The 14,271-nt window shown below is 44.8% G+C and overlaps 2 protein-coding genes across 4 annotated transcripts in view; one reads left to right on the top strand and one right to left on the bottom strand.

The window, feature by feature from the left end:
• Positions 1–1,456: 1,456 nt before the first annotated feature.
• On the top strand, positions 1,457–3,471 carry LOC106605701 (large ribosomal subunit protein bL17m). Of its 2 annotated transcripts, XM_014201597.2 has the most exons (3): positions 1,457–1,834; positions 2,582–2,650; positions 2,812–3,471. In XM_014201597.2, the coding sequence occupies exons 1-3, from the start codon at positions 1,661–1,663 to the stop codon at positions 3,070–3,072; spliced, it is 504 nt and encodes a 167-aa protein (XP_014057072.1). In that variant the 5' UTR covers positions 1,457–1,660; the 3' UTR covers positions 3,073–3,471. The 2 variants fall into 2 exon arrangements, with proteins under 2 accessions (XP_014057072.1, XP_014057073.1); XM_014201598.2 differs by lacking the exon at positions 2,582–2,650.
• Positions 3,472–4,966: 1,495 nt separating this feature from the next.
• LOC106605699 (transmembrane protein 145) overlaps positions 4,967–14,271 on the bottom strand; it is a 37,050-nt gene continuing 27,745 nt past the window's right edge. Inside the window, exons 7-16 of one of the 2 annotated variants that reach the window (XM_014201595.3) lie at positions 13,983–14,054; positions 13,059–13,127; positions 12,523–12,603; positions 11,756–11,834; positions 9,887–9,980; positions 8,928–9,100; positions 8,479–8,599; positions 7,005–7,193; positions 6,758–6,818; positions 4,967–5,383 (exon numbers count right to left, since the gene is read on the bottom strand). In XM_014201595.3, coding sequence (XP_014057070.1) covers positions 5,364–5,383; positions 6,758–6,818; positions 7,005–7,193; positions 8,479–8,599; positions 8,928–9,100; positions 9,887–9,980; positions 11,756–11,834; positions 12,523–12,603; positions 13,059–13,127; positions 13,983–14,054 — 959 coding nt within the window. In that variant the 3' untranslated portion in view covers positions 4,967–5,363. Of the gene's footprint in view, positions 5,384–5,946; positions 6,819–7,004; positions 7,194–8,478; positions 8,600–8,927; positions 9,101–9,886; positions 9,981–11,755; positions 11,835–12,522; positions 12,604–13,058; positions 13,128–13,982; positions 14,055–14,271 lie in introns of those variants that run through there. The other variant, XM_045718691.2, reaches the window with a different exon arrangement.

Here is a 14,271-nt window from a genome sequence, read left to right on the forward strand (position 1 = left end):
TTTCAGTCAAACAGTTGTCTTGTGACCAGGTAGGGGTGGTATACAGAAGATAGTCCTATTTGGTAAAAGACCAAGTCCATATTATGGAAAAAAAAACAGCTCAAAAAAGCAAAGAGAAATGAAAGTCCATCATTACTTTTAAGATTTGAAGGTCCGTCAATACGGAAAATTTCAAGAACTTTGAAAGTTTCTTCAAGTGCAGTCGCAAAAACCATCAAGCGCTATGATGAAACTGGAGGACCGCCACAGGGAAGGAAGACCCAGAGTTACCTCTGCTGCAGAGGATAAGTTCGCTAGAGTTACCCGCCTCAGAAATTGCAGCCCAAATAAATGCTTCACAGAGTTCAAGTAACAGACACATCTCAACATCAACTGTTCAGAGGAGACTGTGTGAATCAGGCCTTCATGGTCGAATTGCAGCAAAGAAACCACTACTAAAGGACATCAATAAGAAGAAGAGACTTGGTTGGGACAAGAAACACGAGCAATGGACATTAGACCAGTGGAAATCTGTATTTTGGTCTGAGGAGTCAAAATGTGAGATTTTTGGTTTCAACTGCATGTCTTTGTGAGACGCAGAGTAGGTGAACGGATGATCTCCGCATTTATGGTTCCCACTGTGAAGCATGGAGGAGGAGGTGTGATGATGTCTGTGATTTATTTAGAATTCAAGACACACTTAACCAGCTTGGCTACTACAGCATTCTGCAGCGATACACCATCCCATCTGGTTTGCCTTTAGTGGGACTATAATTTGTTTTTCAACAGGACAATGACCCAAAACACACTTCCAGGCTGTGTAAGGGCTATTTGACAAAGATGGAGAGTGATGGTGCTGCATCAGATGACCTGGCCTCCACAATCACCCAACCTCAGCCCAATTGAGATGGTTTGGGATGAGTTGGAACGCAGAGTGAAAGAAAAGCAGCCAAAAAGTGCTCAGCATATGTGGGAACTCCTTCAAGACCTTTGGAAAAGCATTCTGGTTGAGAGAATTCCAAGAGTGTGCAAAGCTGCCATCAAGGCAAATGGTGGCTATTTTGAAGAATCTAAAATATATTTTGATTTGAATTGTTTAACACTTTTTTGGTTACTGCATGACTCCATATGTGTTTTTTTCATAGTTTTGATGTCTTCACTATTATTCTATAATGTAGAAAATAGTAAATATAAATAAAATGATGAGTAGGTGTTTCCAAAATGTTGACTGGTACTGTATATCTATGCTATTTGTCATCATATATATCGTAGATAAATAGGTCATTTAAATATGTACACTTATTTCCGATTACATTTCCTAATCAGAAATTAACACATTTTTTACATTTTGAAATATCTCTATGCAACATAGAAATGCCTGATATCTAATAACAAAACAATTAATTCATGACAACTAGAAACAAATAGAATGCATTTGAGGCGGAACCAATCCTAAAGTGGAACTATTTTTCACTCAACCAGACTGCGATAACTGATGCACCGGCAATGTCAAAGTTGTCATGTTATGCGACCTCGGGGATGTATTAATGATCACATAAACCTAATTTACACGAGAATAACGGAAGATAACCTTCCTTAGAAACATCGGTTTACATTTTTAAAGGCCGGCTTGATTGCTTTTTTTCTTTCTAGCCTCTTGTAGGCGTCTGAACTCGACAAGATGCGCCTCACCATTCAGATGTTGATATCCCATGGCCGGGTGGCCCGTAAAATGGGTCTCGGTCCAGAGTCCCGAATAAACATGCTTCGGAACATTCTTACCGGCCTCGTTCGACACGAGAGGATAGAGACCACCCGAGGCAGAGCAGACGAAGTTCGATTCTATGCTGAAAAGGTGAGGACATGTTAACGTTACCCTTTTTACGCAGCTCAACAAAGTTGCTTCTCCAGTAATTCAAAGGCTGGAAACAACAGCGATATTGAGTCGTTTCATCTTACCGTCCAAAAGGAATGTATGCAGCCGGCTATACATGTGTTTACCCCTTCAGCCAATCAGACCAGGGGTGAAAAAAATAGACTGCTCCAACCTGATTGGCGACATCCGGAAAATGGCAAAAATGGTGTTCCATAAGAAAGTATGTTTTTTTCCATCTTCTCGCCATTAAATCGAGTTAAGGAGGTAATCGACTCCTTTGCAACCAGAATGGAGAATATGTTATGTACAACCCGGTCCATAGGGGATATGAGTGTATAGCTGGCTACATAGATTCCCTTTGGACAGTAAGATGAAGCGACTCTATTGTCATCTGCCAGCCTTTGGGCTACTCCTCTAGTTGACTAAACTCAACTCCCATGGTGAAGGAAGTTTCTGATCAACTATGGAGTTGAGCAGAGTCCTGGCTTTGTGAAATTCAGCTCTGACTACATTGATTTGCCCAAGATCAATAGTAAATGATGAAACGCTTATCGTGTACATATCGTTGTCCTATGTAGATGTGTGCCTTTGTTTGCTGAAATCCATACTTTTTCATTTACCTTGTTTGATTTAGTCGGCTACTTCTCAACCATCCCTGTTTAGTAGGCTACTGTGTAGTTTTTGACAGCTTGTGACGTTGTTGACCAATGTGATGTTGTTTTGCAGTTGATTGACTATGCCAAGAAGGGAGACACTGACGAGAAAGCGATGAAAATGGCAAATTTCTGGCTCACAGTAAATGTTCTTTATGATCTTTGTTAGTGTTTTAATGTACTCAGACCAAGTCAGATTGTCCCAATGTCCCCAGCTTTGTTGTACTATTATCTACCAGATTAGTATGAGTGTGTTCCTAGTTCTTTCAGTCATCATCCCGTCTCTCTCTCCTGTGGTTTAAGGAAAAGGATCTGATCCCAAAGCTCTTCAAGGTCCTGGCTCCCAGGTTTGAGACCCAGCCCAAAGCCTACACCCGGATGGCCCGCATTCCCAACAGGGAGAACCTGGACAAGGCTGCTATGGCTGTGCTGGAGTATAAAGGCAACCCATTCCCACCTCTCCAGACCGCCAAACGAGACAATGAACTCACACTAATCAACCAGCTCCTGAAAGGCTACAGAGAGGAGCGGGCACAGCAGGCAGCAGCCAAGGTTGAGGCATGATGCAACCAGCCACACACTGACCTTACATGTGTTAGATCAGGGGTGTGTTCGGTGAAACATTTAGAATGTCATGTCTGTTCTACAGTATATGAACATTCTGGAACGTTGCTCCCGCCTGAATAAGCCCCTGTAATTCCATAGTAGAGGACCCGCTGGTGGGTTGTACTCAACTTTTATAGTCCACAGATTCTGACTAGGTCCTGATTTGGAAACATTGTGTTGTCATCTGATTTGGAAACATTGTGTGTAATAAGAAAAGCACCCAACACTTTTGGTGGATAACAGTACAGAAACATGGGGTGCAACTGTTTTGAGGTGACTGGCTACAGTATTTGACTTTCTATGGACCCCACGGAACATGAGGATGTTGTGTGTCAAAATAAATGATTGTTTGACAAATGTTAAGCGTTCTGTTTATGGCACTACTGTGAATTTAACAAATGTGCTTAAATAAGAAACAGGTTTGATATGCTGTTATTATTCCCTCTACCGGTTCAGAAACATGTCCCCCAAACTTTTCATTATTATCATGGTTGATGTCCTCTTTTTAGTCCCTCTACTGATTCATAATAAACATCAGACAGTGGCAAATAGAGGCAGGATGTTTTATGAAAGCAACCACCTTCAACCAGGCAAAATCACACACTCATCATGAGCTTCCCCATTCATTCTATTTGTTTAGATTCAAACTGTTTTGTTATTAAGAGCTGCTGTAGAGTTTTGGTTTTTACATACTGGTAACTACTTGCCAAAATTGCCCCAAACCTATTGCAATTACATTCAATTGGACCTGCTCTCCGTTCTCCTTTGCCACTTGCCTGTAAGCTCTCCAATTGTGAGATTGGTTCCAGAAAAGTAATTGTACTGTACCAAGATGGAGTAGATGTTTTGGACGAATGCCCTTGCCCTTCTACATCACATAAAAATAACTCATACACATTCACACTGTGGCCAAGGTATGAAAGAAACAGACAAGGCCTCTAATAAAACCAACCATTTTAATTTGGCAAAAAGTGTATGTACAGCGTATTCAGAATACCCTAATTTGACACCATTAAAATGCATTCATTTCGAACAGTGCTTCAGTAATGTGCTCTTAACCAGACCTCTCTAAATACCCAGGAATCTGTGCTGTTGTCTGTCATGCATATAAAACCCTCACTCATCTCCTGTTGCTCTTCCACTTGTCTGTGTATAATAGACAAATACCATAGATAAGTTGATCATGCAGCTTGTTGTACAGGATGAATGGAACCTGTCTGTCAAAATCTATTCAGTCAATTAATGGCATCTGTAACCATGGACAACAGTGGACTGTAATGGCAATAGAGACAAATATATATACGCCTACAGAGACAACCTTTAGAACACCAGAACAATCTAATTCAAGTATCATTCTTTTTTTACAGACTACATTATACCTTTTGACTGTATGTTCTCATGTAGATAACATGTGCTGTAGCAGTCTGACCAACCCAAGCCTACTCCACAGTCTTTCTATAGTAAAGGGCTATTAATTAAACCATTAGAAACAGTCAATTAACCACCATTTTTTCTCCCACACCTTTTTTTTTTTTACAGATTGGATTAAAAATGATTAAAGAGACTTGCATGTTTCATACTCAGATATTAACAAGTTATAAAAAAAGATGTGATTTATTACTTCCATTTCTTAGAACAGGTGGTAAATTGGCCTTGACACAGTCTTATGAATACCCCCCCCCTCCCTTACATTGATATCATTAGGCTATTTAATCAACTTAATGTTATTCAGATATATGTACATTTTTAAATGTCTGATAATGACACTTGATGACATTGATAAATATGAACATATCTACAGGTAACATTTGTATATTTGATACCGGAATATCATTGGGTGTAGTGTGTGGATACGTATAATTCAGATAAAAGCGCTATTCAAAGTCACTTTGAAATAAATGGCGGAACAGAAAAACTAAGAGAAGGGGAACATTAAAGTGCTTCATGCAGGACAAACAGGACGTTGGTGCTACTACTTTCACAGTTACTCTAAAAGGTTTGCTTTAGTTGTTTATGGGCCCAGGACTTTTCATGGTCAGGAAGAACTACTGTTCCTACTTATGGATAAACAACAATGAGCCCCTCACACAGTATCAGATGTACTGTACAACTTCACTGAGGGAAACGGCCATACATACAGACATGTACAGGTTTGACATGACATCATTACATACTAGTCGGGGGGAGGGGGGGGGGGGGGGATTGTGAAGTTAGTTCATATCCTCGCTGGACAACCTTCCCTCCTTAAATCATGTGTCAAGGATGGAGGCTGAAATTGAAAGTAAAACAAGCTATAAGTATGATTTCGATGTAAAAAAAATACAAAAAATGTAACTTTAAAACCACCACTTTCGTTGTGCTCTATTGCATTAATACATTCACCAAGATCTACATACATCAAGGAATTACATTCTGAGCAAGCTAGCATCTTGCACTCAAGTGAAAACTGAACAGTAGTATTCGGAGTTAAAACAGTTGTCTGTGGACAGTATGACATAAGGTAACATAAGGTTCCAATAGAAATCCAGAAGAAGGTACATTAACACCTCCTCGGTAGCCTATATGGTATGAAATACACAGTTATTGTATAGTAGTTTGGTACAACAGGTACACGCACTGTATGAGCACATGGAGTATAATCAGTTTAGAGACAGGGAGTACATGCTTGTTTTAGCAGTACCTCAGGGGTCCACAGTAAACTGAACATTGTACACTTAAACATCAGTATATCAATCCAATAGCCTGGAGCAATCAACATATATAAGAATATAAATCATCCCAACATATTCTATATGGAGAAATTCTATATTTTGTGTTAACATCTGTCAAACATGAAAAAAAAATGTATGTTTCAGGATGTGAGTGAATATTTTACTCTTGTACAATGTAATGGCATGAGAATTGCAATGGTCACAGCATCACTTGGAATTCGACAATGTGGAAAAAAAACATCCCTTTTGTAATATAAACTCTGCAACTATTTTAGAGTAATGGTAACTCATTCTCTTCAGCTATTTACACATTTCCCTCAGCCTCTCCATTGATGCCTTATGAATTCTTGAATAAAAGTGTTCATAGGAGTTTTGTTCAGTCTCCACTGTGTGCTCCTATCATTCTATTGCTCAGGCTTCATCCACTCTGTCATCTCTCCCTCCCGGTGCCTCTCTCCCTGCTCATGTTCAAATATTTATTGCTTCTTTTTTCTTTTACAAGCTCAGCACTTTAACTCACAGCCATTTCCTCTTCTTTATTCAGCTCTTTTCCCATTCAGAGGTGAAAATGGGACGTTTAGGACTTCCATTCCACATGTCTGCTTATAATGACTTCCCCTTCTCTTCCTCATATCCATCCCTCCTTCCCTCGTGGCTATACATAGCTTGACCTGTTTTCTATGCTACCTGATCTTCCTCCACCTCCCTCTCGATCTTTCTCTCTGTGTCCCTCTTTCTTTCTCTCTGTCTGTCTCATGCCTTGGTGCCCACGCCCCCTCCCCCCTGCATGCTGAAGTACTCGGTGAAGTGGGAGGGGAGTCGTGGAGGGGGAGGGGGGGAGTGGGCGGAGAGGCGGGGGGGCATGGGGGGAGGGAGTGGGGGGAAGGTGGGTGACGACAGGTCGGCCGTGGTGGTGATGATCTTATGCTCACTGTTCCTCTGCACTTCCTGTCCCTTCCGGGCCACCGTCTCCTCCACCGTCTTCACTGGGCCCTAAGAGAGAGGGAGGTATAGGTTGAACGGTTAAAGGTCATGCTGGGTTGTATTTGTCACAATATCAGTTACCACATCCTTCTCTGACAACTTCCTCTGTGCTCTAACACCTCTGGAGTGTTACAGGGACTATATCACACCTTAGTATCAGTTACTACATCCTCCTCAGACCATGCATCCACTCACCGACTGGATGGAGAACAGTTCTGTGAAGTTGGGCTGGGAGTCGCCAAGGAAGGAGCTGTTCCCATAGGCGTGGTGGGGGAAACTCTCACTCGCCACACCCGCCTTCGGACTAGACAGCAGGATACCGATCTGAGAGGTCCGCACGTGGTACGGGAAGTTCTTATTGGCCGCAGAGGGCCGTGTGATAGCCTGTGGCGAGGCAGGGAGGGAGGGGATGGATGGGAGGAATGTATCATATTCAGAATATTGCCTGTTGCCTGTACAAATATTACCCTGTATTCTCCATACACTGATACACATTTCTGCACATATAAGAACAGAACAGTATGTGTGTGAATGTGTCACTGACAAAGGACAGAGAGGCTCAGTCTGGTATAGAAGTCTGGGACAGAGAGGCTCAGTCTGGTACAGAAGTCTGGGACCGAGATGCCCAGGCTGGTATACAAGTCTGGGCCCGAGAGGCTCAGTCTGGTATAGAAGTCTGGGACCGAGAGGCTCCGTCTGGTACAGAAGTCTGGGACCGAGAGGCTCAGTCTGGTACAGAAGTCTGGGACCGAGAGGCTCAGTCTGGTACAGAAGTCTGGGACCGAGAGGCTCAGTCTGGTATAGACGTCTGGGACAGAGAGGCTCAGTCTGGTACAGAAGTCTGGGACAGAGAGGCTCAGTCTGGTATAGACGTCTGGGACCGAGAGGCTCAGTCTGGTACAGAAGTCTGGGACCGAGAGGCTCAGTCTGGTATACAAGTCTGGGACAGAGAGGCTCAGTCTGGTATACAAGTCTGGGACAGAGAGGCTCAGTCTGGAATAGAAGTCTGGGACAGAGAGGCTCAGTCTGCTACAGAAGTCTGGGACAGAGAGGCTCAGTCTGGAATAGAAGTCTGGGACAGAGAGGCTCAGTCTGCTACAGAAGTCTGGGACAGAGAGGCTCAGTCTGCTACAGAAGTCTGGGACAGAGAGGCTCAGTCTGCTACAGAAGTCTGGGACAGAGAGGCTCAGTCTGCTACAGAAGTCTGGGACAGAGAGGCTCAGTCTGCTACAGAAGTCTGGGACAGAGAGGCTCAGTCTGCTACAGAAGTCTGGGACAGAGAGGCTCAGTCTGCTACAGAAGTCTGGGACAGAGAGGCTCAGTCTGCTACAGAAGTCTGGGACAGAGAGGCTCAGTCTGCTACAGAAGTCTGGGACAGAGAGGCTCAGTCTGGTACAGAAGTCTGGGACAGAGAGGCTCAGTCTGCTACAGAAGTCTGGGACAGAGAGGCTCAGTCTGGTATAGAAGTCTTGGTTTGGGGGGATACTAACGCAGAGGCCGATGAGAACAGAGAGATATGACTCACAGATATTAAAAGAGAGGTGAGTGTGTGCGCGCCTGCGTGTGGAGGGCAGGGGGTTACTAACGAGGCGGGCGATGAGGTCTTCGAGATAATTAACGTCAACTGTGAGGCAGTGTGTGAGTGTGTAGAGAGATGAAGGGTACTAACGAGGAATACGATGTGAGCATAGAGGTGGATTCCCAGTTGGATGCCGTTGACGATCTTCTCCCGTGCCCAGCGAGGGATGCCAAAGTTAGCTATCAGAGCCATGACGGGCACCGCGAAAAACCTGCCAGAGGGAGAGAAGAGAGAGAGTTAATGAGGGAGAGAGATTATTAAGAGAGAGAGAGGAGAGAGAGATAGGGAAGGGGGAGATTGAGATATGTAAAGGAAGGAGGAGAAAAAAAGGAATATGGTGGAGTAGAGACAAAAGGAAACGAGAGGGAGGGAGAGGCGGAGGAGTGAGGACAGATTTAAGACGAGCAAGCGAGAAGTGGAAGAATAAGGGAGACGGGGAGTTTATTGGGTGCAATGCTTTTTAAGGAATGAAGTTGATGAACCTGACAGAGACAAACTGCATGCAGAGAGTGAAGGGCTGTAGGACTATGTCCTCTCACCAGAGTGTGTATGCCGTGAAGAAGGGGATGTAGAAGGGTTGTTTTTCAGGGTAGTGTTTGAGGGAGATCAGGACGGCGTAGCAGAACCACACGTAGGCCAGCAGCTGGAGACCCATCAGACCGTAGCCCGCCGGGCTGTCATATGCATACAGCACCTCACCTGGGTCAAAGAACTGAGACACACACACACAACGTCATACAACCACTCTAATGGACCGCAGCCTACTAATCAACCTACTAACTTTACCCTCAAATAGCAGAGAGGTGTATTACAATAGGTTCCCCAGCATGTTGTAACAGTCTGTGGTTTGCTGACATGTTGGGATGTGAAATCTACTCATTTTTGTTGGTGAGTGTGTCTACAAGTGTGTGCGTATGTGTACACATGTATGTATGTTTGTTTGTGTGTTTGTGCGTCATTGACACTTCTCTACAACTGGGTCATTGACAGTGCCTCTGCTTGCGGGCTATGTATTGACTTTCACAGGCCAGAGACTGGATATCATTGGTCAAACAGGGTTACCCTCGGTCGTCCCCTGCATTATGTATGTACAGGCCCAGTGCTAGGCACTGACAGGCTGGGTAAGAAACTCCTATCCCTGTATACTACAGTACATCAGGAGTAGGCCCCTTTAATTTCACCTTTATCTTACCAGGAGGTCCCATGATATGTGAACCTAATTTTCAAGAGGGACCCATCCTAAATTATAGTAGAGCACATTTTACACTTGTAATGGAGGTGATTCTGTGATCCATGCTCGGCTGATGAGTAACCGTGCCCGAGGCCTGAAGACTAGCTCCTAGAGCTAATACCTAGGCTTCAACTCAGTAGGCTAACACAGTGTTGTGGGACACAGGAATCCCCGGTGGAAACTTAGACCGTCATACACTGGTCCTTCACGTATAGCATGGACAGTAGGAGTGTAGCAGCAGCAGTTCTGTAGCGTAGACTGCAGTACCTCTGCCTCGTATATGAAGAGGATGATATAGGTGACGGTGTAGACTGTCATGTAGATGGACAGCTTGACAGATCCACTGTGGCTGATCCTCGCCCTGAACAGAGACGGATACACACAGGGGGGTTAGCTTTCACACAGACAGATGAATACATACACACACACACACACACTCTCCTCCTGCAAACAGAGATGGATTTCCTCACCCACGTATGCGCCACACACACACACACACACACACACACACACACACACACACACACACACACACACACACACACACACACACACACACACACACACACACACACACGCACGCACAAACACTCACACGCACAAACACTCACACACACAAATTCACACTCACTCACACATGCGGTTGGCCACATATTCCCTCTTTATGGTGCAGTATAGACAGTCAGCTTATCTAAATGGCTATTCATCACCACATTTCAGAGATGTAGCAATAATGACAAAGTGTGCTCTAATAAAATCATAGCTACTATACTGTATGAGATAGTGAGAGAGAAAGGGAGAAAGACAGAGGGCAATGAGAGAGGAGCAGAGCAGGAAGAGAAAGAAAAACAGGGAAAGTAGAGTGAGAGCAAGTGAGAAAGACAGAGAGAGACTGGGCTACTGGTACGAGTTAGAAGGAGTAAGACAGAGAGAGACTTGGCTACTGGTACGCGTTAGAAGGAGTAAGACAGAGAGAGACTGGGCTACTGGTACGAGTTAGAAGGAGTAAGACAGAGAGAGACTTGGCTACTGGCACAAGTTAGAAGGAGTAAGACAGAGAGAGACTGGGCTACTGGTACAAGTTAGAAGGAGTAAGACAGAGAGAGACTGGGGCTACTGGCACAAGTTAGAAGGAGTAAGACAGAGAGAGACTGGGCTACTGGTACGAGCTTAGAAGGAGTAAGACAGAGAGAGACTTGGCTACTGGTACGAGTTAGAAGGAGTAAGACAGAGAGAGACTGGGGCTACTGGTACAAGTTAGAAGGAGTAAGACAGAGAGAGACTTGGCTACTGGTACGCGTTAGAAGGAGTAAGACAGAGAGAGACTGGGCTACTGGTACGCGTTAGAAGGAGTAAGACAGAGAGAGACTTGGCTACTGGTACGCGTTAGAAGGAGTAAGACAGAGAGAGACTGGGCTACTGGTACGCATTAGAAGGAGTAAGACAGAGAGAGACTGGGCTACTGGTACAAGTTAGAAGGAGTAAGACAGAGAGAGACTGGGCTACTGGCACAAGTTAGAAGGAGTAAGACAGAGAGAGACTGGGCTACTGGTACGAGTTAGAAGGAGTAAGACAGAGAGAGACTGGGCTACTGGTACGAGTTAGAAGGAGTAAGACAGAGAGAGACTGGGCTACTGGTACGAGTTAGAAGGAGTAAGACAGAGAGAGACTGGGCTACTGGTACAAGTTAGAAGGAGTAAGACAGAGAGAGACTGGGCTACTGGTACAAGTTAGAAGGAGTAAGACAGAGAGAGACTTGGCTACTGGTACGAGTTAGAAGGAGTAAGACAGAGAGAGACTGGGCTACTGGTACGAGTTAGAAGGAGTAAGACAGAGAGAGACTGGGCTACTGGTACGAGTTAGAAGGAGTAAGACAGAGAGAGACTGGGCTACTGGTATGAGTTAGAAGGAGTAAGACAGAGAGAGTGGCTGGAGGATTTAATCCTGAGACACACTGTAATGAAGCAGTGAACCTGTCAGCCAGACAAGCAGTTAGACTGACATGTCCTCTAGGGTAGAGGGTGTTATTAAGGCTGGGACAGCTACTGTAGCTCTGACCGTGAGACCATAGGTGAGACGGCCTGAAACCAGACACAGTGTAAGAGACATACACAAAAACACACACACACTCCCTACCTGGTGACAGTGAAGCCTTTCCCCAGCAGGATCAGCATCAGCAGGAACACCAGGAAACTGACAGAGAACAGTAATTTCCCTGGAGAGAGAGAGAGGGAGAGATGGCGAGAAGGAGGGAAGAAAATGAGAACCCCATAGAGAGTGAAAGAAAGGTTACTGTAAGTAGGTTATAGTATCTGAATATGTAACATCATACCAGAACTTGAAATCAGGTCACTCACTCACTCCAGTACACGCTCACACACACACTTGCAACACACACTCAAATAAGGACACACTCATCCTCTCGTATGCACTCTCTTGCACTGCATGGGTTGTGTGGGAAAGTTTCTGCATTACATCCTTTATCAGGGTGTTTCTGCATTACATCCTTTATCAGGGTGTTTCTGCATTACATCCTTTATCAGGGTGTTTCTGGATTACATCCTTTATCAGGGTGTTTCTGCATTACATCCTTTATCAGGGTGTTTCTGGATTACATCCTTTATCAGGGTGTTTCTGCATTACATCCTTTATCAAGGTGTTTCTGCATTACATCCTTTATCAGGGTGTTTCTGCATTACATCCTTTATCAGGGTGTTTCTGGATTACATCCTTTATCAGGGTGTTTCTGCATTACATCCTTTATCAGGGTGTTTCTGGATTACATCCTTTATCAGGGTGTTTCTGGATTACATCCTTTATCAGGGTGTTTCTGCATTACATCCTTTATCAGGGTGTTTCTGCATTACATCCTTTATCAGGGTGTTTGTGACGATCATGCTCACCCATTATCTTGAGACTGCCGTTGCCCACTCCATCTCTGGCATACAGGCCCCAGTAGATACAGTGGAACAGAAGGCTGACAACTGAGGGGGAGGAGGGAGGGGAGGGAGGAGGGAGAGAAAGAGAGAGGGATATTTCACTGTTCTGCACTGCAGAGCTGCATATAGCAGCAGCAGTCCTACCCTACACAGAGACAGGGAGCTATCTGTATGGTGCTGAAGCAGTGGTTAATATCTATGATAATCAGTAGGAGTCATTACCATGTCTGAGATGCCAACAACTGCAGTGTGTGAGTCAGATTGTGATGCTGCTGCAATCGGCCGCCTGTGGGGGGTGTGTGTGTGTGTGTGTGTGTGTGTGTGTGTGTGTGTGTGTGTGTGTGTGTGTGTGTGTGTGTGTGTGTGTGTGTGTGTGTGTGTGTGTGTGTGTGTGTGTGTGTGTGTGTGTGTGTGTGTGTGTGTGTGTGTGTGTGTGTGTGTGTGTGTGTGTGTGTGTGTGTGTGTGTGTGTGTGTGTGTGGAGTTGTGGTCCACACTCACCTTCTACACCAGCCGCAGTCATAAACATCTTATATGTCGTATGGAGAAGCTGCCTTCCCTTCAGATTATCTAGGAGAGATAGAGAAAGATAGAGAGCGAGAGACAAATAAAGAGATATATGAAGAGGACAGAGATATGAAGAGGAGAGAGATATGAAGAGGAGAAAGGAGAGACAGATGAAGAGGAGAGATATGAAGAGAGAGAGAGAGAGAGACAGATGAAGAGGAGAGACAGATGAAGAGGAGAGAGATATGAAGAGGAGCGAGAGAGACAGATGAAGAGGAGAGAGATATGAAGAGGAGCGAGAGAGACATGAAAAGGAAAAGAGAGCGGTGGGTTAGAGGGGAAAGATGCAGTGACAGAGACACAAAAACAGAGATGGTAATGTAAAGAGAAGGATAGAGAATGAGAGAGAGGGGAGTGGTGTATTAGGCATTAGTATGTGCAGCAGGAGTCTGTGTGTTTGTAGACACATGGGCTGTATTATCTGAGGAGATACTCTCCATATTTTAACACTGTCACATCTGCCTTCCCTTTATCTGCCCCACTTTACTTTCCCCGGCTGGCTTCTACATGTTCAGCCCTAATGACAAGTTCCTCCACTCCTCCACCAGAGAGGGGGCCACTCTTCCCTCATTCCAGAAAGACATGCCCCCATGACTCCATAATGACAAGCTCTATTCCTCTACTCTTTGTCTTCATTCCAGAAAGGCAGGCGCTTTTCACACCCCTTCTCTCCTCCCAGAAAGGACTAGCCCTTAAGGCTAGTGTAATTCGGACGTTTGGCGCATTTATGCATTAATGCCAATGAGACATTTGTGTGAAGATGGGAGTTAAGAGCAGAGATCTCAGGTTAGGATTGGCTGCTAAGTGCTTTTCTGGTGTGAGGAAGACGAGATCTGATCTTGTTCCTCAGGCACTTACAGGCAAAATAACACGAGAGGATGAAGACCAGGGAGAAGATAACCAGGAACGTGATGTCAGTTTCCAGGATCCCTGAGAATAGAGGCATGGGGTTAGGGAGAGGTAGAGAGAGGTAGAGAGAGGTAGAGAAATGGAGTGTGAAAGCGGGGGGGGGGGGAGAGAGAGAGAGAGAGAGAGAGAGAGAAATGGAGAGCGAAAGTGAAAGAGAGAGAGAGGCAGATAGAGGGTGTGACATGGTGATGAGAGAGGGGGAGGGAGGGAGAGGAACAGAGAGAGCGACAGAAAGAGA

The sequence above is a fragment of the Salmo salar genome, chromosome 05 (assembly GCF_965601325.2).
Source record: "Salmo salar chromosome 05, fSalSal1, whole genome shotgun sequence".
NCBI lineage: Eukaryota > Metazoa > Chordata > Actinopteri > Salmoniformes > Salmonidae > Salmo > Salmo salar.